The 22,198-nt window shown below is 35.5% G+C and overlaps 1 protein-coding gene across 1 annotated transcript in view; it reads right to left on the bottom strand.

Annotated features, from left to right (window-relative positions):
- Positions 1–1,307: 1,307 nt before the first annotated feature.
- The window catches only part of LOC127972831 (prostacyclin receptor), a 37,726-nt gene continuing 16,835 nt past the window's right edge, over positions 1,308–22,198 (bottom strand). The window contains exon 3 of the mRNA XM_052576656.1: positions 1,308–2,190. Coding sequence (XP_052432616.1) covers positions 1,897–2,190 — 294 coding nt within the window. The 3' untranslated portion in view covers positions 1,308–1,896. The remainder of the gene's footprint in view (positions 2,191–22,198) is intronic.

The following is a 22,198-nucleotide window of genomic DNA, read 5'->3' as shown; positions in this document are numbered from 1 at the left end:
AAAATTTTATTTGAGAGTGAACTATCCCTTAAGTACAAAATTTGTGCGCAAAAATAGAGAACTTTAATACATTATGAAGTGCAATTGTTTTTTCACCTGGGAAATAAATTATCACTTTATGTTTAGCCATAGAGCTAGTAAATAATAAATAACTAATAACAATTTGACAAAATTATAGCTAAATAACAATTCGGGTCTAAGGTGGGAAATTATGATTTCTTTAAGGTTGCAGGGTAAAATTTTCAAATGAAATGACCCTAGTAAAGCATGAAACTGTCCATTTTTGGTATTCATGTTTTGTAACAGACCAATGTACTATAGCGGCGGCAGTTTTAGCTGCAGATAGCTTCAAACAGAGTATATAAATGTTTTCAGTAATCATACAACGTACCTTACTGTATGTATGTATTTTTAAGACAGATATTCATGTTTGTGAATGAAACATTTAGGGTGATATCAGTAGCTTTGAAAGCAAATATGGAAGAAAACATGCATTGTGTTAATAATAGTTTAAACTGTATACATCAACTGAATTAGAAACATACTGTATGGTCAAATGTATTTACACTATACAGAAGTCTTTCCTCTAACATCATATACTAACAAACATGACATGCTAAAGAATCTAGAGATAGAAGCCATCTCTTTAATGTAAAATTTTGTTCTAATCAAGCTGATCGCTTGTTTTCTATTTTAGTGGCTGGGGAGCCCCGCCCAGGGTGCAATCTTATCGGTCTAAACTCCTAAACGACACAGCTATTTGTTAAAATCGCACCTGGTTATGATCTTACAGTCATTTATTTTTATTATGTACATTAAATTATTACAGTTAAATTAAACGAGCTATTCATGCATACCTCTATGAAATAAATGAAATGTAATTTTTTAATTTTCAACAATTGCGCTCTTCCAAAAGCACTTGGTATTATATCTAGTATGAGTTAATACCAATTATTCTTTTAACATCTTTAAACATCTGAAATTGTTACCTGGTATCAATAATTCAATTGAATTCAAGTTTATTTATATATTTCTACAATATTTAGTAGTTATATTCAACTTTGTTTCTCACTTTTTTATGTTGAATAAATTCTGAATTGTTTTAAATTGTACATGTCATCTAATTTGCTGAAAATGTATGAACAACGATTAATAAGCTGTTTAATAACTTCTGTGGAAATGTTTCTTCATCAGTTAATGCAATCACCTTCACTGTTTGATGCTTTAACTGCTTCCTTCAGATTATGAAAACAAACCAAGCTGTATGAATATTTAATGAGACAGCTGTAACAGTCCAGCAAATATTTTGTCACAGAGCAAACCCTGGGCACTGCAGTTTGGGTTTGCATAAACTGTGCTGGTTTTAGAAGGACGTTAACCTTTAAAGCGTTATAGTGATATATGCTAAGTGTTTTCCACCCCATATCTTGTTGCATGTGGTTATTAACTTTTAATATATTCAGTGGCTCTGCTATAAATGAAGGCTTCCCCTTCCATTAGTCTATTACTGAGCAAGTTGGTGGTCAGCTTCATCTTCTCATAGTTCATGATGTCCTATGCTTGGTGTTTATTGGTACACTTGTGGTATGTGCCAGTTCCCCAAATGGACACTGGTCCATTGGACATTGGTTTTTTTGTCTTTATACTCTTTTCATTTGTCAACTTCTGTGGTTTACTTGCACGAAAGAGCCTGTTTAGTGATGAGTATCGGTGCACATATTTACAAAATATTTCCCATCCATCGCCAATGGAGAAGAAAACGGGTCCTTTGACATCCATGCTTTTATATTTGGTTCTTAGTACCACAAGGTACATTGAAGCAGTGTTTTCAGGCTTCTAGGTCTCATTGTCCTTCTTAAATCTCATTACACGCCATCATAAGTGCATCCATGATCATCAAGGCTTCACTGGGGGAGGCTGCAGTAGACTAAGTTTCTTAGTCTGGATGTTGGAGCTGTGTTTGGCATCTCCAGCCTCCATGGGGAGGGACAGGGAGTTTTGAGCTGCGGTCTTCACTGAGTCTCTGGGGAAGCAGCAGCGGAAGAATGCCCGGATGTGGTGAAAGATCGCCTTACGGAAGATGATAAAGATCCAGGGGTCCAAGATGGGGTTAAATGCAGTGAACCGGAAAGCCATTAGGTTCAGCTGATCATTCCCAACCGGGCTAATAGCATTCACAAAGCCACAGATCTGAGGAGAAGAGAGAGAGAGAGAGAGAGCACATTTAGAACAGTGGGAGATAAACAAGATTATTGCCAACTATCACGTATTGCCATGTAATTGTGTCAAGTATCGGGAAGCAGTTTGTCACGGATTTGTGTGCCTTATACCCAAACAGCTGCAAACACTTCAGTATTTTTTTCAGTGTTTTGCTATTGTCAAAGATTAAAATGAAAGATCAGAGTGGACAATAAATTGTAAAAGTTGGAAATCTGATGTTCGCAAGTCTCTGCACTCAAGCGTCAAGTCTTGTTTTTTTGTGACGAGTCCAAATGTGCAAATCTGTTCCCAGTCACAATTCTTAAGTATTTGTGAAGTAGACGCCAAACTGATGTGTCTAACAGTGGTTGACACTTTAGTATGACATTAAAATGATTTAATTATATTCCAGATGGCATATGTGGTATAATGTGAAATGTATTTTACCTTATTGTTCTCTCCAAAAGTATCAGACTACCATAGTCTACAAGTAATCCAAAGACAAAACAATAACTTTATATGTATAATAATAACAACCACATGATTTCAAGAAGTAGATGTGGAAAATATATTCTTCGGGGGGTTTTTTGTTTGTTTGTTTTATTGTTGCATGGTTTGCACTATATTCTGGAAAGGGGTCAAAAGTAGGCTACACAATTTCAAGACAAAGCAAGTTTTCACTGAAACCACGAGGAATGGCACAGCATTCCTGCAGAAACTCCTTTGAATGACTGTGTTTTTATCAGTTCCACATTTTCTGCAATAAATATTCAGCAGGTCACGAGTTTTTGGACTAAATCTCACAATCCAACACTACAGCCGTAGATGAGAGGAAACACAGCAGATGTGGAGCGTCTCGTTTCACTATTCTCAAGAGAACTTATTCCCACCATTACACTGGCTCTGATTTTAATTGTTGCGTAGGATGTATAAAGATCATCTATCAAATGCTAAACAGCAGTCATTAAAATTTTGGCAAAAAAAAACCTGTTTTGTACATTTCATGTGCACGAAAATGATCCATTTCCTCAATTCTGACATGTTTTCTTCAAAAGAGGAAATCAAGGCATGTTTTAAATTCCAGACATCTCGTTCCTTAATCAATTTCACATTTAGATCTCACGTCTAACCAAATTAAATACACCTTTGTTTCAAATGTAACATCTATGACACTGAAAATGAAAACGAGAGTGGCTGTTAAATCAAATCACCATAAATTGAATGGCTACCCTCACATACTGTGTATGAACCTTCATTATGGAAATGCCATGAACAGATTTTCATCATTATACTGTAAGCAGAACAGCATCTGCTGATACCAATATTGCAGTTTGATGGTTTGGCCTTTTTTCTGCCACCTTGTTTTAAAACTTTAAACTGATTAATTGCACAACTGAACTGCATTATTATTTAAGTTATTAATATTGTTACTAGTATTATTAACACTATTACTACTACTACTACTACATTTTAAAATGATTACATTTACATTTCTTCTAAAATATTTCTCTAAAACTCAATAACTGTACTTCATTATGAAGATAATAGTCTAGTATTGTCACATTATTCACTTTTGGTGTATAATTTATCCCAAATTTAAGTTATATTGTTTTTCATCCTGCCAACAGAAGTATTTTTCCCCCATTGCCTTTGGACGGACAGGACATAACTGACTGATTGTTTTATCTGACATAATCTGCAAATGTCCAATATAAAAAATGATTTCTATTATAGGCTAGCAACGTTTAGCCAATAAAATATTATTTTATACACAAGCGTCAACCATCAATGCCAGGAAAATTATGTTTAGTCGCTCTAAATGGTCGTTAGCCTTCTGAACATTTTGTTGCTCTCTTCTTGCCAAGAGATCGATAGCAAATGATATGTTGGCAATTCATTTTATTTCCCATATGTGGCTTTGTTGCTGATAAAATATCAAGATTGGAGAGGCTAAAGTATCAGCTAATATTTAAGGTCCAGATGCTGCCTTACTTTTACTGAGATGGCATCTTGCTTCAGAGCTTTAATATACAGCCAGATGAGACTAAATCTACTAAAGTTGGCAGCTTTGTGTGAAAAACTGGATGCATTTTGTTGATGCAATCTTGCACTGATTGTTTTTTCTCTCTCTCTCTTTCAGGTAACACCTGTGACTTCTCATAACACATTTATCTCTGGATTGAAGTTAAGTTATAAAAACAACTACAAATAGTAAGTCCTATCTATCTGAAAAAAGTAATCTGATTACAGAATGTAACTAGCATTGCATATGGCGTTTTCAGCCATTACATGAAAATAATTATATAGTATCGTTTTAAAGGGATAGTTCACCCAAAAATGAAAATGTGATGTTTATCTGCTTACCCCCAGGGCATCCAAGATGTACGGTAGGTGACTTTGTTTCTTCAGTTGAACAAAAAATGAGATTTGAACTGAAACCTTTGCAGTCTATCAGTCTTATAATGTAAGTGGATGGAAATCATGTCTAAAACACACAATAAAAAATGTAAAAACATACACAAACAAAAGCAAATTAAACCCTGCGGCTCGTGATGATACATTGATGTGTAAAGCCACAAAACAATAGGTCTGTGCAAGGAACTGAACAGTATTTGCATCACCTTTGATTCACATAATGTCCAAACAGTTCAAACTCTCCTAAACTCGTCCTCCTGAGCTCAGAAGGACACACATAGGAGAGTTTGAACAGTTTGCACATTGTGTGAATCAAAGGTTAAAAAAACTCAATATAAATACTGTTCAGTTTCTTGCACAGACCAATAATTTTGTGTCTTTATACAGTACATCAATGTGTCATCACGAGCCGCAGGATTTAAATTGGTTTTGTTTATGTTTTTGTTTTATTGTATGTTTTAGTGCGATTTCCATCCACTTACATTATAAGACTGACAGACTTTAACGGTTTCAGTTAAAGATCTCAGTTTGTGTTCTACTGAAGAAACAAAGTCACCTACATCTTGGATGCCCTGGGGGTAAGCAGATAAACATCAGATTTAAATTTTTGGGTGAACTATCCCTTTAATATCGGTGGATCCCTACTTCCATAATGACACTGGGTTCATCATTTCAAGTGTAAAAAGTCATAAACTCTCAACAGACATCATTTCTGAACCCAGATATTTGAGAAAAATGATCTGGGAAGATCTGCATAGTTTCTCTGCTGAGATGAACTGCTACTGTTTGCGTTTGGAAGAAATCTTCAGCACGGTCTATAGCTGCTGAACTGTGATGATGTCATCGTTTATATTCCATCATCACAGATGTGTTGAGACTCAATGCTTGACACCTGAAAGTGTCCTGGATGCTGAGGGAGCCAAAAATCCTTGATAGATCAGCACATTGGCTGTTCTTTGTGTCATTTCATCCTGCGATTATGGTATAAAACATATTAGTAAGCCATAAGTGATGCAAATGACCCTGTCACTGATGTGTCAAACAATTCATGGTAGGTTTTCATGTCTCTGGGGACATAAATTGCCACCCGGTACCACCAGCTCTGGTTGTCATCACTTGTCAGCATCTCTCGTTGTCAAAACACCACAGCAAACACACCCCGCCACATTCCCTTACATGTCCTTAGGACCTTATATGGTCTTCCAGCACTTGTGATAATCGCTCTGGTAGGTCGCAAATCATGCCATGTGTGGCATCCAAAAGGCAGAGTCTGTCCTTTCGGATTTACCATCCAAACTTTTCACTCACACAGTGCCGTTTTGTGTTTGTGAGAATGCAAGTTGCTCTCCAAAGGTCATTTATTTGGAGAAAAGTGTGACCAGGAGCATGCAAATTATATGTGAGCAGTGATGATTCATTTGTTTGGGAGAACTTCACATGAACTGCATCCCAAAACAAACAACAAAATTGACTTAGGTCTGCGTCACTACCATTCAAATGTGTGGTGTTATTTAGATTTTTACTTTATTTTTTTTAATTAAGGAAGAAGTCTCTAAGGTTTACCAAGGCTGCATTTATTTGTTATGCATTTAATTAATATTGTGAAATATAATTTAACCCTCTTATTTGTATTTTTTTTTTAAATTAAATGAATACTATATCTAGATTCAACAATGTTTTTATTTAATTTTTTCAGGGGGGGGGGGGGGGGGGTATGGTACTAAATTATTTTTAGTAGACACTTTAGACACTTTGCATATTGTTGCTGAAGAAAAATATTAAAATGTAAAAATAAAAAGTTACAGAATTTTATTTTTTGTAAAAAAACACAAAAATACTATTTATAAGTTCTATATAAAATATATATTTTCCAAAACATGTATCACTCTAAAACTGAATGAAAATCAGATCAGTTGTGGTCCAAGTTTAAGGCTGATATCTTTAAAAATGAATGTTCAGTAAGATTTTGATTGGCTGCAGTACCAAATATTCTTGTCAACAATTTGTGCTCCACAGAAAGTTAAACATACAGCATGAAAGTGAGTAAATGATGGCAAAATTTTCATATTTTGGTAAATTATTCATAAAAACCCTCAGGACAAAGATCACTTACATTAGAAAATCCACTAATAGTAAAAGAAAATCCAGCCCTCTCTCAGACCCATGAGGTTAACAGCTGCAACATTTTACTCCTCCATAACACTTTGTTACAGTTTTATTTATTTATTTATCTGCTACTTAAATTTCAGGTATTCGCCGTGCAAATTTAGAAAGGACAAAATGTGGCAGCATCAGATCTTTTTATCAGTGTGTAAAACAACTGAAGTGCACAGACTGTAAAGGAAGAATCATTTCCTACAAGCAGTTTATTAAAAAGATCAGATCATTTTAAACACAGGAGTCTGACCTCATTGAACCTGTTCTCAAGACAGAAATGAATTCGCTCATTTCATTGAAACAATCAAAGAAAAAACTCCCACAAGTGATTATTTCCTGTTTTCATATATGTATGGCCTACTTTAAACTACATGGCTTGTCTTTCACCTGTGGACTTGTGAACTTGCAGTGCTTTGATGTGTTATGAGGCCAAATGAGCAATTCTGAAAGTGTGAGCATTGCTAGAGCAGACATATCTTGAAAAATTTACTGAATTTCCCTGCAACTGAGAGTTAGAATGCTGTGCTTATTGAGATTGCCAAAAATAACCTTAATGCACAAATTCCTCAGGGTTTTTACCACTCCATATATAAACACAGAGTTCTCCATCACCACTTCCAGAGTCATCCATCAACCCGCCCAGCTCTAAGGAGTGTTTTTCCATCACTCGCATTAGATATCATCATTTCCCTCCACTCTCTTCTGCAACGGCCTACTGGCATCTGTGTACTTTCCCTTGTACTTTCTGAGTCATTAAAAATGTGTCACTAGCAGGGCTTGATATTAACACCCGCCAACCTGCCAAATGCACGTGGATTTTGCTCGTGGCGGGTAGCACAGTGACTTTAACTAGCCACTTTGGCGGGCTGAATAATTATAGTGTTTAAGCTGTTAAGACTTATTGCAGTGTGACACTACGACACTACAACTCCCATGAGTATTAACACAAGTGAGAGTTAGAGAGAGAGAGAGAGAGAGAGAGAGAGCGAGTGAAATGATGTGCTACATTTAAAAAATATTCTTAGTTACTGTCTAAATAACAGTGTTCCTATGGAAGTCTTCAGCTTTTAAGAACAGCTGGGTTTTCCGGTAGTGGGTGGAGTTAATGCGCAAATGACAATCTCATTGGCTGACACTCACCTATTATCGTCCCTGTTTGATTTTAGCAAATCAGTTCAAGCGAACGCACAAAACCTGATTAATATTCACGAATCCAGCAGCTGATTAATCTTTAGTAATGCTCAGTGTGTTTTGAAGTTCTTATTATTAGAATTCATATCATGTCAGAAACACTGAATGACAGAAAAACAACCACCTCTCAAGTTAAAATGTTCAGTTAAAATTACTAATATGCATTCAAACATGGTAATCAAATTTACTTTTAATTACTTAAGTTATATTAAATAATACTTGATTATTATAAAGCCTGACTGACTGATGTTAAAAGTGTATTTTGAAAAACTGTGAAATTTTACAAGTATCAATCAGTCTGGCGATCCAATCGCCAAGGTGTCCATAGAGGGTTGCAACCTAACCAGCAGTCATTATTAGGACCTGAGCACAAAAATGACACAAACTGAAATGTTGTCTTAATGATGAGAGGAACGTTCCCTTCAAATTTTTATGTAGATATAAAAGAAATTTTGTCCGAACTATGGCATGCATTTTTCGTGAGGTTTTCGAGACTGACCAACTTTCCATTGCAACTTGTAACAAACAATTTCCCAGTGTGTTTAAATAAAGTAATCCTGAGTCTGATTCTGATATTTAAACAGACAGTGTTTCTAATGCTAAATGTTTTTTTTTTTTTTTCGTTTTTAATAAACCTCTATTGTTATACATTTATGTAGTCTTGATTTGGCTGTGTACAGTGGTTTAACATTTAAAAGGGTTGTAAATCTAGTTCAAGTAAATATTAGCACGCCATGGTCAACTTTTATCAGGTAATTTCACAACATCAAAAATGTAGGAAAACTACTAGCCACATTGGCTAGTGAGCAAATAAGTTAATGTCAAGCCCTGGTCACTAGCAAACCTTGAAAAACAGTTATGCCATGCTTTCAGAAAATGTAGAGTGATGGACACGATTTAATAAACACATATAATTTATACGTCATTATTGCATATACAGTTTGAGGTATTTAAATAATTAAAAACCACTAGAAAACAAAATGACTTTCTGACATGAAATTAGATTTAAAAAGGGAAGAAAAAAGTTTGGCAAGATGCGCATTCAAACTTGGATTGATGGTGTCCAAACCAAAGCCTGCATGCCAAAGTTGGCCCATGATGGCCTTTCTTTTGACTCCCCATGACAAATTTTAATTTCTAATTTATCTTTTGTCTTAAAATTTTTTTGTTTTGTTTTTCATTTGAAATACAGAGACTTCTAATAATGTATAGCTGGATATAATGCAACACTCTGCCTCAATGTTCAAAGACAGTGCAAAGGTGACTGCACATCTTTGGCTTCACTATTACATATTTTCCTGAAAAGCCTTGCTCATAACGAAACAGTCTGCAGCAGTTAAAAGAGACAAGTCAATATCTCTTATACCACAAGTTTCTGTCTAAGTGATAACTGCCTGGAAGTGCACAAGCCACATTTACGCACATAAAACATCTTATAAGTCATTTGACTTTTCACAAGTTGAATATGAAACACAATAACATCTAACCTACTTTATGCATCTACCAGTTCCCAAAATAGCAGCAAGTCGGTAACACATTATGCTTTTCTGTCCTTGATAATTAGATAATGTTTCACTATAAAATGAATTAAATTATTAAAAAGACATTTACTGCAGAGTCAAGTGAGAATTCAGGTAATACTGACACAAATGAAGGTGGATGAATGGCCACGTGCAAACCTCAACATTAGCCAGCGGCAAAACAGGAACGTGGCGTAGTCTCATATCCTCCCAGGCCTGTTCGACCACTTAAAACAAGAAAAAAATAGAAGAAATGGACGACCATTCATTTCACAACCCTCCCCTGTCTATGACTCCTTGTGCAACATTGCCTTCTTCTCTTTTGTTCCTTCACTTTTTTGTCAGTCCATGTGTGCTAAGCCATTCCTGGCACCATTACAAAAGTAAAATACATTTCTATTTCTGTGTCAGGGTGAGTCTGTTTCACTGCAAGCAATTTGAAGTGCTCCGAATAAACCTGTCACCCAAAGTAAGGAATCACACTTTCTATTTTTGCTGCGGGACAATAAAAACAGGTGAAAAATCCAATTGACGTGCACTGAATGAGGCAGTCAGGCAGTCATAAATTATCATAAAGAAATGTGACTTGAGCTAGTAAGCAGCAACCATATAGCAAACACTTAGTAATGCCCCAAACATGACTCAGAACAAGCAACCACACAGTAACCAAAGATAAACGAGTATACCTTGCACAACACTCAGCAAACACATGGCTGCAAGTTTTGGAAGGCAAACATATTTTCTTAAGATAATGTGAAAATCTAAATATTTTTATAGGTTTTGCAGTCGGTGACCTGAAAAACCTGCTAAACTCTTAATGGTCAATTGTTCGTAACATTTGTGTTGGAATTACCATTTCAGGGCTGTAAACTGTGTTTGCTTTAATTAGAACACAGCTAAAGTGTGTGATTTATATCATATTTGTTTTCTTTCTTACCACATTTCTGAAAGCAGTCATCAGATTTGGCAAGACGTAACCTAGACAGCAACCAGTGTCGGCCCAGATCCGGCCCAGATTGGCCCCGGTTCTGGGCCAACACTATGATGCTGTCTGGGGAACTAATAAAAGTCACTTTGGAAGAAAAAAAAAAATCATACTTTTTCAAACTGTTAGCCATGACTAATGAACTGGAACAAGTTTTTTTTTTTTTTCACTCATTTGCATAAAGCTGGATTAAAATGCTGCACTGAGAACCATTCATGTTTTCCATTTAAGTGTAGATGAACCTCCAACATATTAAGAGAATGAATTCAGCTCTGAACTTTTTACACATGAGACTCCAATTAGGCGTAGTGTCATTCAGAAAACAAGAATTAGAGAATGGAAATTAAAAAAAAACACACCAGCACTTATCTAAAATCATTAGTGTATGCAGATTGCACTGTAGAGGCTCATTTGCTTTAATGTGACCTGTGAAATATTAGAAATGGAGACTGGAAAAGATTGTGAAAACCTCATTACAGATTATCTTCAGAAAACACCTCGGCCTTTGATTGACAGTTCACCTTGAGACATAAACAAACCTCAACCATGAACATGGTTTTTGGATCAACATTACACATTAGCATGTACCCGAACACAAATTTCCATGTGGTTTCTTTGTTCTTGAGTCTTGAGACGACTTCAAATGAAGACCTTTTAATGTAACACAACTGAGTAGACTGCTCCAGATAGTCTGTAAAAAAATTATGGTTTTGACAAAACAACATCTACAAAGATAAGAAGACAAAAAGGGGGAAAACCATTTCTACCTCAAAGAGTTAGGACAGAGAATTTGACACTGTGAAGCCCCTTTATCCCCCAGTATGTGGCGTGTATACTGTTGATAGTAAGTGAATGTTCTGTATGCATGGAATGCACGAATGACCTGCTACATTTGCTGAAACTTTATGTATGCATCTGTAGACACTGCATGGGATACTGTTTCCCAGAACGCAACGTGCTCCGTGTAATGTTTCATCTTCAAATGTGTGAGTGAACTGGAGATGGGGAATAGTAATTATAAAACACTTTTATACATACATGTTACTGTAAACTACAAACTATCACTGTGTATCTAAAAACAATATCGCAAGTAGGACATAAATGGTACTTTAATCTCTACAGCACGTTTCCGAACAAGTCAAATGATGTCACCTTTATCGCTATAGTGCTTTAAACAGTACAGTTTATTTCAAAGATATTGAAAAATAAAAATATTGAAGCAATATAATATAAAAAATGGGTCTTTCTTGAACGATTTGTTCATTTTGTACAAATCTTTAATGGGACTCGGAAAGATAGAGTCATCTCGGAAAGTGATTCGTTCAGTCGCGCATGCACAGAATTCTATAGGTTCTGTTCTGCTAGTAGTAGTTCACCTGTGTCAGTCAATGCAGTCTTGAGCCGGAAAGAGAACGGATTAGTTGAATTAGTCTAAATTAGTCTTCGGGTTTTTTGAGTAGTTCGTTCATCACGCGACAGACCCATAAGCTTTAACCTATGCAAGCTGAGCTGGAAAGAGACTTAATAATAACCAACCTTTATTACCTTTGTTAAAACATTCAGTGTATTGAAAATAACCAGCATGACGGAAATACACACATTTATAAATTGTAAGAAGTAAAAAGCTACAATTTGAGACTAGAAATTCAGTAACTGTAAGAGTAAATAGTAATTATAATGATGATAATGATGATGATGATAATAATAACGACATTGCACCCGTTTGTAAGGAAGCATGTAAATTAATTTCTCTATCCAATGCTGTCACGTCACGTGACAAAAGAACGAACGATAGGTTAAAGCCTTTTATAGAGTCTGTTTTTTATTATTATTAAACAATACAAACATTAAAACATTAAGGCAGTACATTTAAAATCATAAAGCCAAAAAAATAAAATAATAATAATAATATACACACCGGTTTGTTAACTCCTTATACAGTCAGCATTAATTTTATGGTTATTTATTGAACAATGACCCAGATTTTTATTAGCCTTAGAGTAAGGGAATCACAACTTGAGAAATGAGAGCATCCAAGGGGTGTGTTAAAGCTATGGATTTATTTTAAACATTTTAAATGTTCTTTAATGTCATCCATAGTTTTTTGTGGCTATTTTTTAAGTATCGTTTCATGAACCGGTATTGTTTTAAAAGTATCGATATGGCACAGTTATCGTAAAAAACCCAATCGATACCCAACCCTAGATATGAGTCATTGGGTTTTTCGAGTCTTTCATTCATCACGTGATAGACCCATAAGCTTTGACCGTATTTAAACATTTCTGTGAATGACTGTATGGTCATTCTTTATAAAGTAGCAACAATGTAATTTGTAAAGTACAGTACTGTGCAGTCTTAGTCTTAGGCACATTAGTATTTGCCCATTGTTTTTCAGGTAGCTTTGCAGGAAGGTTTCTTCAAGAGTCCCGGAGATACAACCACAGATCTTCTGGATTTAGTTTGTCTCAGTTTCATCTGTTTCTTCATGTAATCACAGACAGATTTTTAGACTGCTTGTGCTTTCGAAACAACTCATTAGATTATTATTAAAATGACAAATGAAAAAAATAATGTTTGGAAATGTAAACTAATATTTGTGTACAGTTTATGGAGCTAAATGCTACAGCCCTACTTAAAAAAGCCTAGCGATGTCCATGCTTCTTGTGTACATTTCGGAGAACCAGGACAAATATTTCAATCGATCGCTCAGGCATTAAAGAGGCACCGAAATGAGGCACGAAATCTGCATTCTGATTCGGTTCGGTTCATACAGGTTCCATATTGGCACCGGGTTTCGGTACCCAACCCTACTCATAGATGAACTAGCCAATTCTCTTTCTGACTCAGACTGCATAGGTTGAAGCTTATGGGGCTGTCACATGAATTAATTCATCTTTTCTGTTACTTATAGCATTATAGTTTTTTATTGTTTGTAGTGTGATCAACGTTTGAGTAAGTACTAGTAGACATGTTAGGGAAGTAACACGTAACATTTTAAATATATTTTGATAAAAATGAACAAAATGACTCGAAAAAAGATTCGTTTATTTTGTTGAGCAAGTCTCAAAGGTCCGAGTTGGTAAAATGATCCAAACTTCCCATCATTAATAAATAAAATAATTTGTTGGCAGTAACTTTTTACATTAACCCCTTAACTGTCACTCATATTTTTGAACATTGACTTGCACGATCCAAACTTAAATTTTTATTATTCATGAATAAAAACATTTTGTAACATGATATTGATGTACCATTTACATGGTAATGCAATGTCTGATTTTTAAATGAGTTTTAAAGGCTGAATTTTGAGATTTTAAGTTTTCAGTTGATATATAATTTCTCATGATTTCTAAAATGTGATAGAGAAAAGGGCAACAAAGTCCTCTTGTTTTTTTAACAAAGGTCAAAATTCCTGTTATAATGTAGATTTTTGAGGGTGCACTCTTGTCATAAATTAATCTATTACTTTTCCTACATAATTTTTAACCAAAAACATTGATAAAATATATAATTGGGAGTCTTAGACCTTTCCAACGATATATAGTTTGTCAAGATTAGATTAGATTTAATTGTAATATAGTGAAGTAAATGTAGGCGTACCACAGAGCGGACGGGTGACAGTTAACAGGTTAACTCCACCCTCCAATGCACTACAGTAAAGTCTATTAAAGTCTATTAATTATGAAATATAGCCAATATAGCGTTGTTTACTAGTATGAATCCTTAATTAACAAGCCTTGTAAAAAAAAAGGTTAATTTATTTGTGCGGTAACAACCACAGCAGCTGTGCTGAATTAATGTTGTGTCATGTGACAACACTTTAGCAGAGTACTCTGAAACATTTGTTGCTTATTCTATACTGTTTAACACACTATTCTAAAAAAAAAATAAAAAAAATAAAATAGTAGGCAGTATACACTGTGTACTGGGCAGTAAGCAGCATGCAGTGAGCAAGTATGCCATTTCGAACACAGCTGTAGATTAGAATAGTGTGTGTGCGCATTTAGATTGCGTTCTTTCAGTCTGCATGATTCAGTCTGATAAAATGCATTTAATGTATATATACAAAATATGTTAATATTTATATCATTTCATATAGTAAATTAATATCACACTAAGAGTGCTGTTTTTTTCCTCCAAAAATCTGCATGATTACATATAGATTTTTTTTTACAACAGTTTAATAAACAAGAAGTTAATTTAAGAAACTTGAGTTTTAGACACCAGATTGTCTATTTTTGCAAAAATTATTCCAAACACCACCATAGCACAATTTTGCATCTGAACAACGTGATGGTGTTTCGTTTCTCAATGAGTCAACCGTCTATATATATATATATAATTTCAGTATTCAAAATTTTATGTCTTATATTAAATTTAAATTAAATTAAATTTATGCATTTAGCATGATGCATTTTGGATGCTTTTATCCAAAGCGACTTACAGTGCATTCAGGCTATCAATTTTTACCTATCATGTGTTCCCGGGGAATCAAACCCCCAGCCATACGCTTGACACACATACCATTTAGTTTTCAAATAAGCCTGAATGATTAGATTAGCTGGATCAGATGTGTTTATTTAGGGTTATATCTAATTGTGCAGGGCTGTGGCCCTCCAGGAACCGAGTTTGACACACTTGGCCTATCCTATTTTTGCCTCACTCCCACTGTTAAAATGTAACTAAGTAAGTTTTAAATGAGCTACTTTTTACTTATACTTCAATACATTTTTTTAGACTGGTACTTTTACTTGTACTTAAAGGGATAGTTCACCCAAAGATAAGTGGACCATTTGAGATTGTAGATAGTGTGTCAGTGGTCCATTTGAGAAATAGGCGGCTGTAATGCACTTATAATTCTGTGATCTGCCATAAAGTAGAAGAAACCGAAGCCTAACTCGCCTGCTGCTGTGAACACGTTCACAAGCTTTTTAACAGTTCGGACATTGCATGAATCAGAGGTAAAAAAATAAATAAATAAAAACTATATAAATACTGTTCATTTTCTTGCACAGACAGATCGTTTTGTGTCTCTACACATCAATGTGTCATCCCAAGCCACAAGGTTTAATTTGGATTTGTCTGTGCATGTTTTTTTTTCCTCTCATAGATTCTGTTACCATTTGCCATGCATTGTACGGCTGAGAGACTGCAACGACTGAAGCGAAAAATCCTAATTTGTGTTCTACTGAAGAAACAAAGTCACCTACATCTTGGATGCCCTGGGGATAAGCAGATAAACATCATATTTTCATTTTTGGGTGAACTATCCCTCTAAGTTATTCTCTTTAAACTCCATTAATGTGATGCAACTTTTACTTGAGAATATTTTCATATCTATCACCTCTCTGATACTAAAATAAAACATATAGTATATATATGACTGCCAAAATCACTGTGAAATCAAATGTGGGCAAGAGTAGATGCTGACTTTGTGATACCAGCTACACATAAAGTTCAGCCAGGAAATGACTAAAGCAGTTTAACCCACATTATCCATTTCAGTAAAGGAAAGAAGTAGAGCACAGAAGTTTAATACAAACTGAATTCGACTGCAATTTCAGCCACAGTGCAGCAGATAACAATCTTAACCAACACTCACAAGATAAGTTTATCACCACAGAAGCTCAAGTGTCTGTAGGAAAAACCTGACCCCGTGTGATAACATCAAACAAAACTGCTTATATCAAGCCAAGACGACTCGCCAACTGCAAAATGTAACAAACAAGAGAAAAACAACAGAATTATCATGTCATGAACAGACAATATAATCTTATCTAATATAATATAAGACTTCAGTATAATGAGATGCACTGGAACATCCAGCAGTTTGAATTTCAGACAAGAAAAGTTTCCCAGATTCGATTTCAGGCCAATCAAATCTTTTGACAACAAGAAACCATTTATCTCACATTTGTCTCCTAGAGTTTCGGAATGCTCACAGATCTCAATATAAACTCAAACATTTCTTATTTACAAGAAATGTGTTAAAGTTGATGCTTAAATTGGACGTAGCTGTGGGAATGTTTACACAACAATGATTGTATTAAAAACAAAACCGGATTTCCTCTGAATTTTCGAAAAGTTTTGCATACAGGCGGCAATGTTGTCAAAATCTTCCCCATTGACATGGATCAGCAAAAATGACGAATAACACTGTATTATACATGCCTGCGCATAAACATATTTCTATAGACTGAACACGTGATGCATTTGCGCATGATGTCACCGCTTTCACAAATTGCGTTTTTATAGTTCACAGATAAAGACAATTTTTGTAAAAACTTCCATTTTGTTCAAATCATTTTCAATAGTTTGAATTTTTTTTTTGATGAAAACAGTGTTGTGTAAACAGCTCTTGAGAACGCAAGTCTCTTGAGTTATGAAAGAGCAATAATGAGTCCCATGAGTTGGCTGTTTTGGTTCACATGGAAGTAGAATTAAATGGCTGTAGTTCAGGTGGCTTTTAAAAGTTAATTAAATCTCTTTGTATGTATTTAAAGAGAATGAGACCAGGGCTTGTAAAATCCATTGAACATTCATCCAGTTTCCATCTGTTATACAACACCTGGGATAAGACACGAGAACAAAACATCCACACAATATCAAAATATGCATGCTTTCATGCTAGATATTATGCAAAAGTGGTGTGTCATTGGACACTTTAGAGAAGTCAAAAAGCTGAGTTCACTACATACTCTGAAAGCATGGGAATTTGTATGCAGCCTCAGCCAACTGAAATTTCTGGAACAATCCACATGGTATTCTATTGTCTCATTAAAAACATATTTTGAAACCCCCAAAACTGAAAAAAGTGCCAAAGGTTGTAGGTGAAATAGTGCATTTTGAAAAAATTTGAAATTCCCAAGAATCTTTCGTCACTCCCAGGAAAACAAAGGCAGGACTATGTCATAATATACTTTACAGTAAATGCTATATTTTTTAAAACTTCCACAGAAAGCATACCACAGGCCCCAAATGTCTAGGGATGCACTGAGGCACACTGTGCACTTCAAAACAATTCTGTTGACGCAGTTCATATTATTTTTATTATTAAGTCATATTATACAGTATACTAACCACATGCCAAAATAAATCAACTTAGATATTGTGTTTTATATAGCCTCAACATCCCTCCTAAAAATGAAAAGTTCCCGTAGGAAAGTAAAATAAAAAATGAGATCTCTCAACTGTCGCTGACAGCAATGGAAGAAGATTTGTGTCTAGACATGTCAAAGTCAAACAAAAATAGATTTCAATATAAGCACTTCTCATCAAATTCTCCAAATAATACACCATCTAAACTACACATTTCACATACATCTATCCATGCATCTGCATCACAGACAAAAACCTTTAATGTCAACCTTTAAGGCTTTTGCATTGTTCAGGCAAGCCAAAATTCAAAGCTTGTTTAGCTGAACGTTCCTTTTAAATTATGGTATCAGTGTTCCTGGAGTATGAATGTCTTGGAAAACACATCAGATCAAAGCAATTATGCAGTCACACTTCAGATCAGATAAGAGAAACAGTTGCTGCTGATCTGAAACAGGCGCTCAATTCCATGCGTTCTCTTGTTTTGAAACACGTCAGAATGCAATTTACAATCCAATGCAAGTATGCTTTGCATGATCAGTGTTGCCACAGGGGGTGCTATGGTAGATGCTGATATTTCTTTAAGAACAGAATTTCATGAATTTCATGTGTTGGAAGCAAAAATATATTTTTTTTTTTTCAAAGAAAAAACAAAGGAAGATCTGATTGATTCTGACAAGGGCCAAATAGTGATTGGTAAACGACTGTGTCAGAGCATCTTTTATGGGGTATTCCTTGGTATGCAGTGGTTTCTACAAACCGAAAATGTTGCAAAGTAGGACAAATGGTGAACCGGCATCAGGGTCATTGATGCCAGAGGCTCACTGATGTACATGGGACGTGAAGGCTAGCTCATCTGGTCTAATCACACAGAAGGTCAACTTTAGCTCAGATCGCTGAAAACTTTAATGCTGGCCGTGAATGAAAGGTGTCAGAACACACACGTGAGCATTAGAATTGGAACATGGAACAATGGAAGAACATTGCCTGGTCTATAAATCACATTTTCTGCAAAATCAGGTGGATGGTCCATGTGTGTAATTTTCGATGCACTATGCGAGGATGGCAGACTGACAGACATAGTATTATGCTTTGAGCAATGTTCTGCTGAGAAAACTTGGGTCCTTTCATTCTTGTGGATGTTCTTTGACACGTACCACCTACCTTAAGATTGTAGCAGATCACTTAGATAGCATTTCCTGATGGCAATGGCCTCTTTCAGAAGAATAATGCACCCTGACAGTACAATTTTTCAGGATTGGTTTAAGGAACATGTCAGAGTTCAAGGAGTTTCCTTGGCCTCCAAATTCCCTAGATTTCAATCCAATTGAGCATCAGTGCCAACAAATCTCATCCACAAAGGCTCCACCTTGCAACTTGCAGGACTTAAATATTTGCTCCTAATGTATTGGTGTCAGAGACCACAGGACACATTCAGAGATCTTGTGGTGTCCATGCCTCCACACATCAAAGCTGTTTTGGCAGCACAAGGGGGACCTACACGATATCGGGCAGGTGGTTTTAATGTTGTGGCTGCTCAGTGTACGTTCAAATTCTATTTTCACTTTCTCAGTTAGTCAGTTGTTATAATAGTGGTCAAAACAGATGAAAGCTCTTCCAACAGAAACTATTTTCAGAAAGACATTCTACAACGAAAAGTGAAACAATGTGTTAAGGAGTACGAAGTTTAAAGAAATAGTTCACCCAAAAATGCTGTCATTAATTTACTCACCCTCATGTCTTTCCAAACCCATAAGACCTATGTTCATCTTCGGTACACAAATTAAGATATTTTGGAGAAATCCGAGAGCTTTCTGACATAGACAGCAATAAAACTGAAGTCCAACTGAAATCAAACTTGATCATATTTACTTTGTATGCCTAAATTGATTGTTTTGTGGTGAACAATTCATCCATGCAAGTCAATCCACAAAAAAATAAATAAATTTGGCTTCGTAATCTTTAATTACCTTACCTGATGACGTATGATGTATGTTTGACGGTTTGGGTGTCTGCTTAGCATTCTTAACCACGCCCCTCCAACTGACAGTAGACAGGCATCGTGTGCGGTTGCGAGCATTGACAGCGCGTGAAAGGAGAGATGGCGAGGAGGAGCATTTTTGGTTGTGGCACTCACGGAACACTTTTCCCATTCCCTAAAATTCCCTCGTCACGGTCCAGATGGCTAGAAGTTTTACATTTCGAGGAAGGAGGGATAACAGAGAGGTCACGGATGAGCTCCAAGCCCTTCACGCACAAAATTTAAAAAAATTGGACGGAACACAAAATGGGGTTTGTGAGATCCAATCAGGTGCTAGTTGGAAAATAAAGCCACACCCACTATTTTTCCCCATTTAGTATTTCGTTTCTCTTGGAAATACGTCACAACAATGGAGAAAAGTCGTTAGCAACTTCCGGTTCAGCGTAATGAATGTCAGCAGAGACTGACACGGAAGAGAATAACTTGTCGAATAAAGTCATTATTTTTGTTTTCTTTGCACAAAAAAGTAGCTTCTAATAGCTTCATAAAATTAAAGTTGAACCACTGATGTCACATGGAATATTTAACGATGTCTTTACTATGTTTCTTGGCCATAAAACAGTTCAGTTGCAATGTTAATTATGCAGAGTCAGAAAGCTCTTGGATTTCATCAAAAATAGCTTAATTTGTGTTCCAAAGATGCACAAAGGTCTTACAGGTTTGGAATGACATGAAGGTAAGTTATTAATGAGGGTAAGTAGTTAAAGAAATCTGTACCATCTTGTAGGCCAATAGTACTGATATAAAAAAGTTAAAACTTCAGTCTCATTACAAAAGGGAAATACCCTAATGTTATCGCCTTTGAAAATCAAGATTTAGATGTTCAGAAAGTCCACAACCTCCATCAATATGGTTTCTCACGGCTATTTTTGTTTCTACAAACTACTGAGACTTATTCTGAGAGAGAGAGAGAGAGAGAGAGAGAGAGAGAGAGAGAAACAGCATCCTGATAAAGATCAGGCAGTATTGAGTTTTTGAGCTGTTGGCAGTGTTTCTGTCAGAGATAAGTGGGGCTGAACGTAATAAACCTTTAAAATATAAGATTTAATTTTAGGGCTTTATATTTTAAATCATAAATGATCATTCAAGAAAATAAAACTGAAAAAATGTTCGTACTCCCAAGAGGTAAAAACAGCATAAGCGTACGGTTCTCTTCGAGTCTCATACTTTCGTGATCTTCCATACAGGGCATGTCACGAGGTCAAGCGTACCACACAAGGAGTACTAAACAAAAACACATTAATGAATCCTTCTCACAGAATCCAAGACAAATATCTAACATTTGAGATCACTCCATCAAAATTCAAGAAAAACATGTTTGCATAAGACAGCAAGAACACATTATTCAGTTTTTCGTTGTTGTGGTTTGTAACAGCAGCTGGTGTAGTGCCACAAGAGACCTTCAATTTGGAAGGTCTGTTATAGGTATACAAGGCTGCTGGCAATAGACTCTGATTTTTAATTTGATAAATCTTTTGAATTACAATGAAAGTCAGCTCATGATCTTTGTCCAAGATAAGGTCACAGACCTGCTTTTTCCCATGTACTATGAAACTCGCGCACAGATATGCACTTTGGATGCCCTTAAGGGTTTCAAACACAAGTAATATCTTGCTGAATGATGAAGTAAGGGTTTTTCAAGCACATTTGATACATTTTTGAGAGAGTTTTTATAAATAAAGAAATAGTTTGAAAACGTACAGGTCTCTGGTGTTTTGAAGCTCAACAAAACAAATATGTCTCATGAAAATACATTTATAGAGACTTCAGTGACCTGGAGCTGGTTGGCTCTTGGTTCGGCAGTAAGTGAAAGCACTTTATGAAGCCTTCGAGGCTCATCCTTCAAAACTTTAGAGCATTCAATCATGAGCCACAACACCACAAGCCACAATATTTGAAAATCACAAACAATCAGAGTACAATAATGTTCACTCTGTGATTCTTAGCTGGGTAGGACAGGAAACACATCTTTTGACAATTTGACTATTAAATCATGAGCTTGTGCTGATGTTTCATTCTTTTACATGGATCATTTGTTGTGCTGTGAATAGATGCTTCATCTAGTAAATGCTGAAGAAAAATTCTGAGAAATATAATAGTTTTTTTTTTTACCTACAGTTAGAAAGTTCACAAAACGTCCAACGTTCAGGAACACAGCGGTTGAGCTGGATTAATGCTTTTGTTTGAGTTCAAACAAGTCTACATTGAAAAATGGTTTTGTGGCTTTCACTCCCACTTCTCCTCTACCCAGCATGCAAAGGGGCATGAATAGTTATGGTTGTCGTGTTTGACTACTTGACATTTTGCTCTCAGACATATGAAGTACATTTCTCAGAGGAAACATGGGATAAAGCTCATAATAACAAATAAGTTATATCTAAAAGGGAACAATTTACACAGAATTTGCTTAGTTTTTTTGTTTTTTTCAGTAAGTTCAGCCAAGAAATTAATTCAGCTTAAAAATTGTTCAACTAATATATCCCCATACTTCTCAAATAAGACAAGTTTACATGCATTTATATATACACATATTCTGAAATATCATGTTTATAAAAGTAAGGCAAGGCATGAAGTTAAGTCTGAAATGAAAAAGGA

Source organism: Carassius gibelio, chromosome B15 (genome assembly GCF_023724105.1).
Source record: "Carassius gibelio isolate Cgi1373 ecotype wild population from Czech Republic chromosome B15, carGib1.2-hapl.c, whole genome shotgun sequence".
Lineage (NCBI taxonomy): Eukaryota > Metazoa > Chordata > Actinopteri > Cypriniformes > Cyprinidae > Carassius > Carassius gibelio.
Note: the sequence above shows the minus strand (reverse complement) of the source record. Positions and strands in the feature narration are given on the sequence as shown.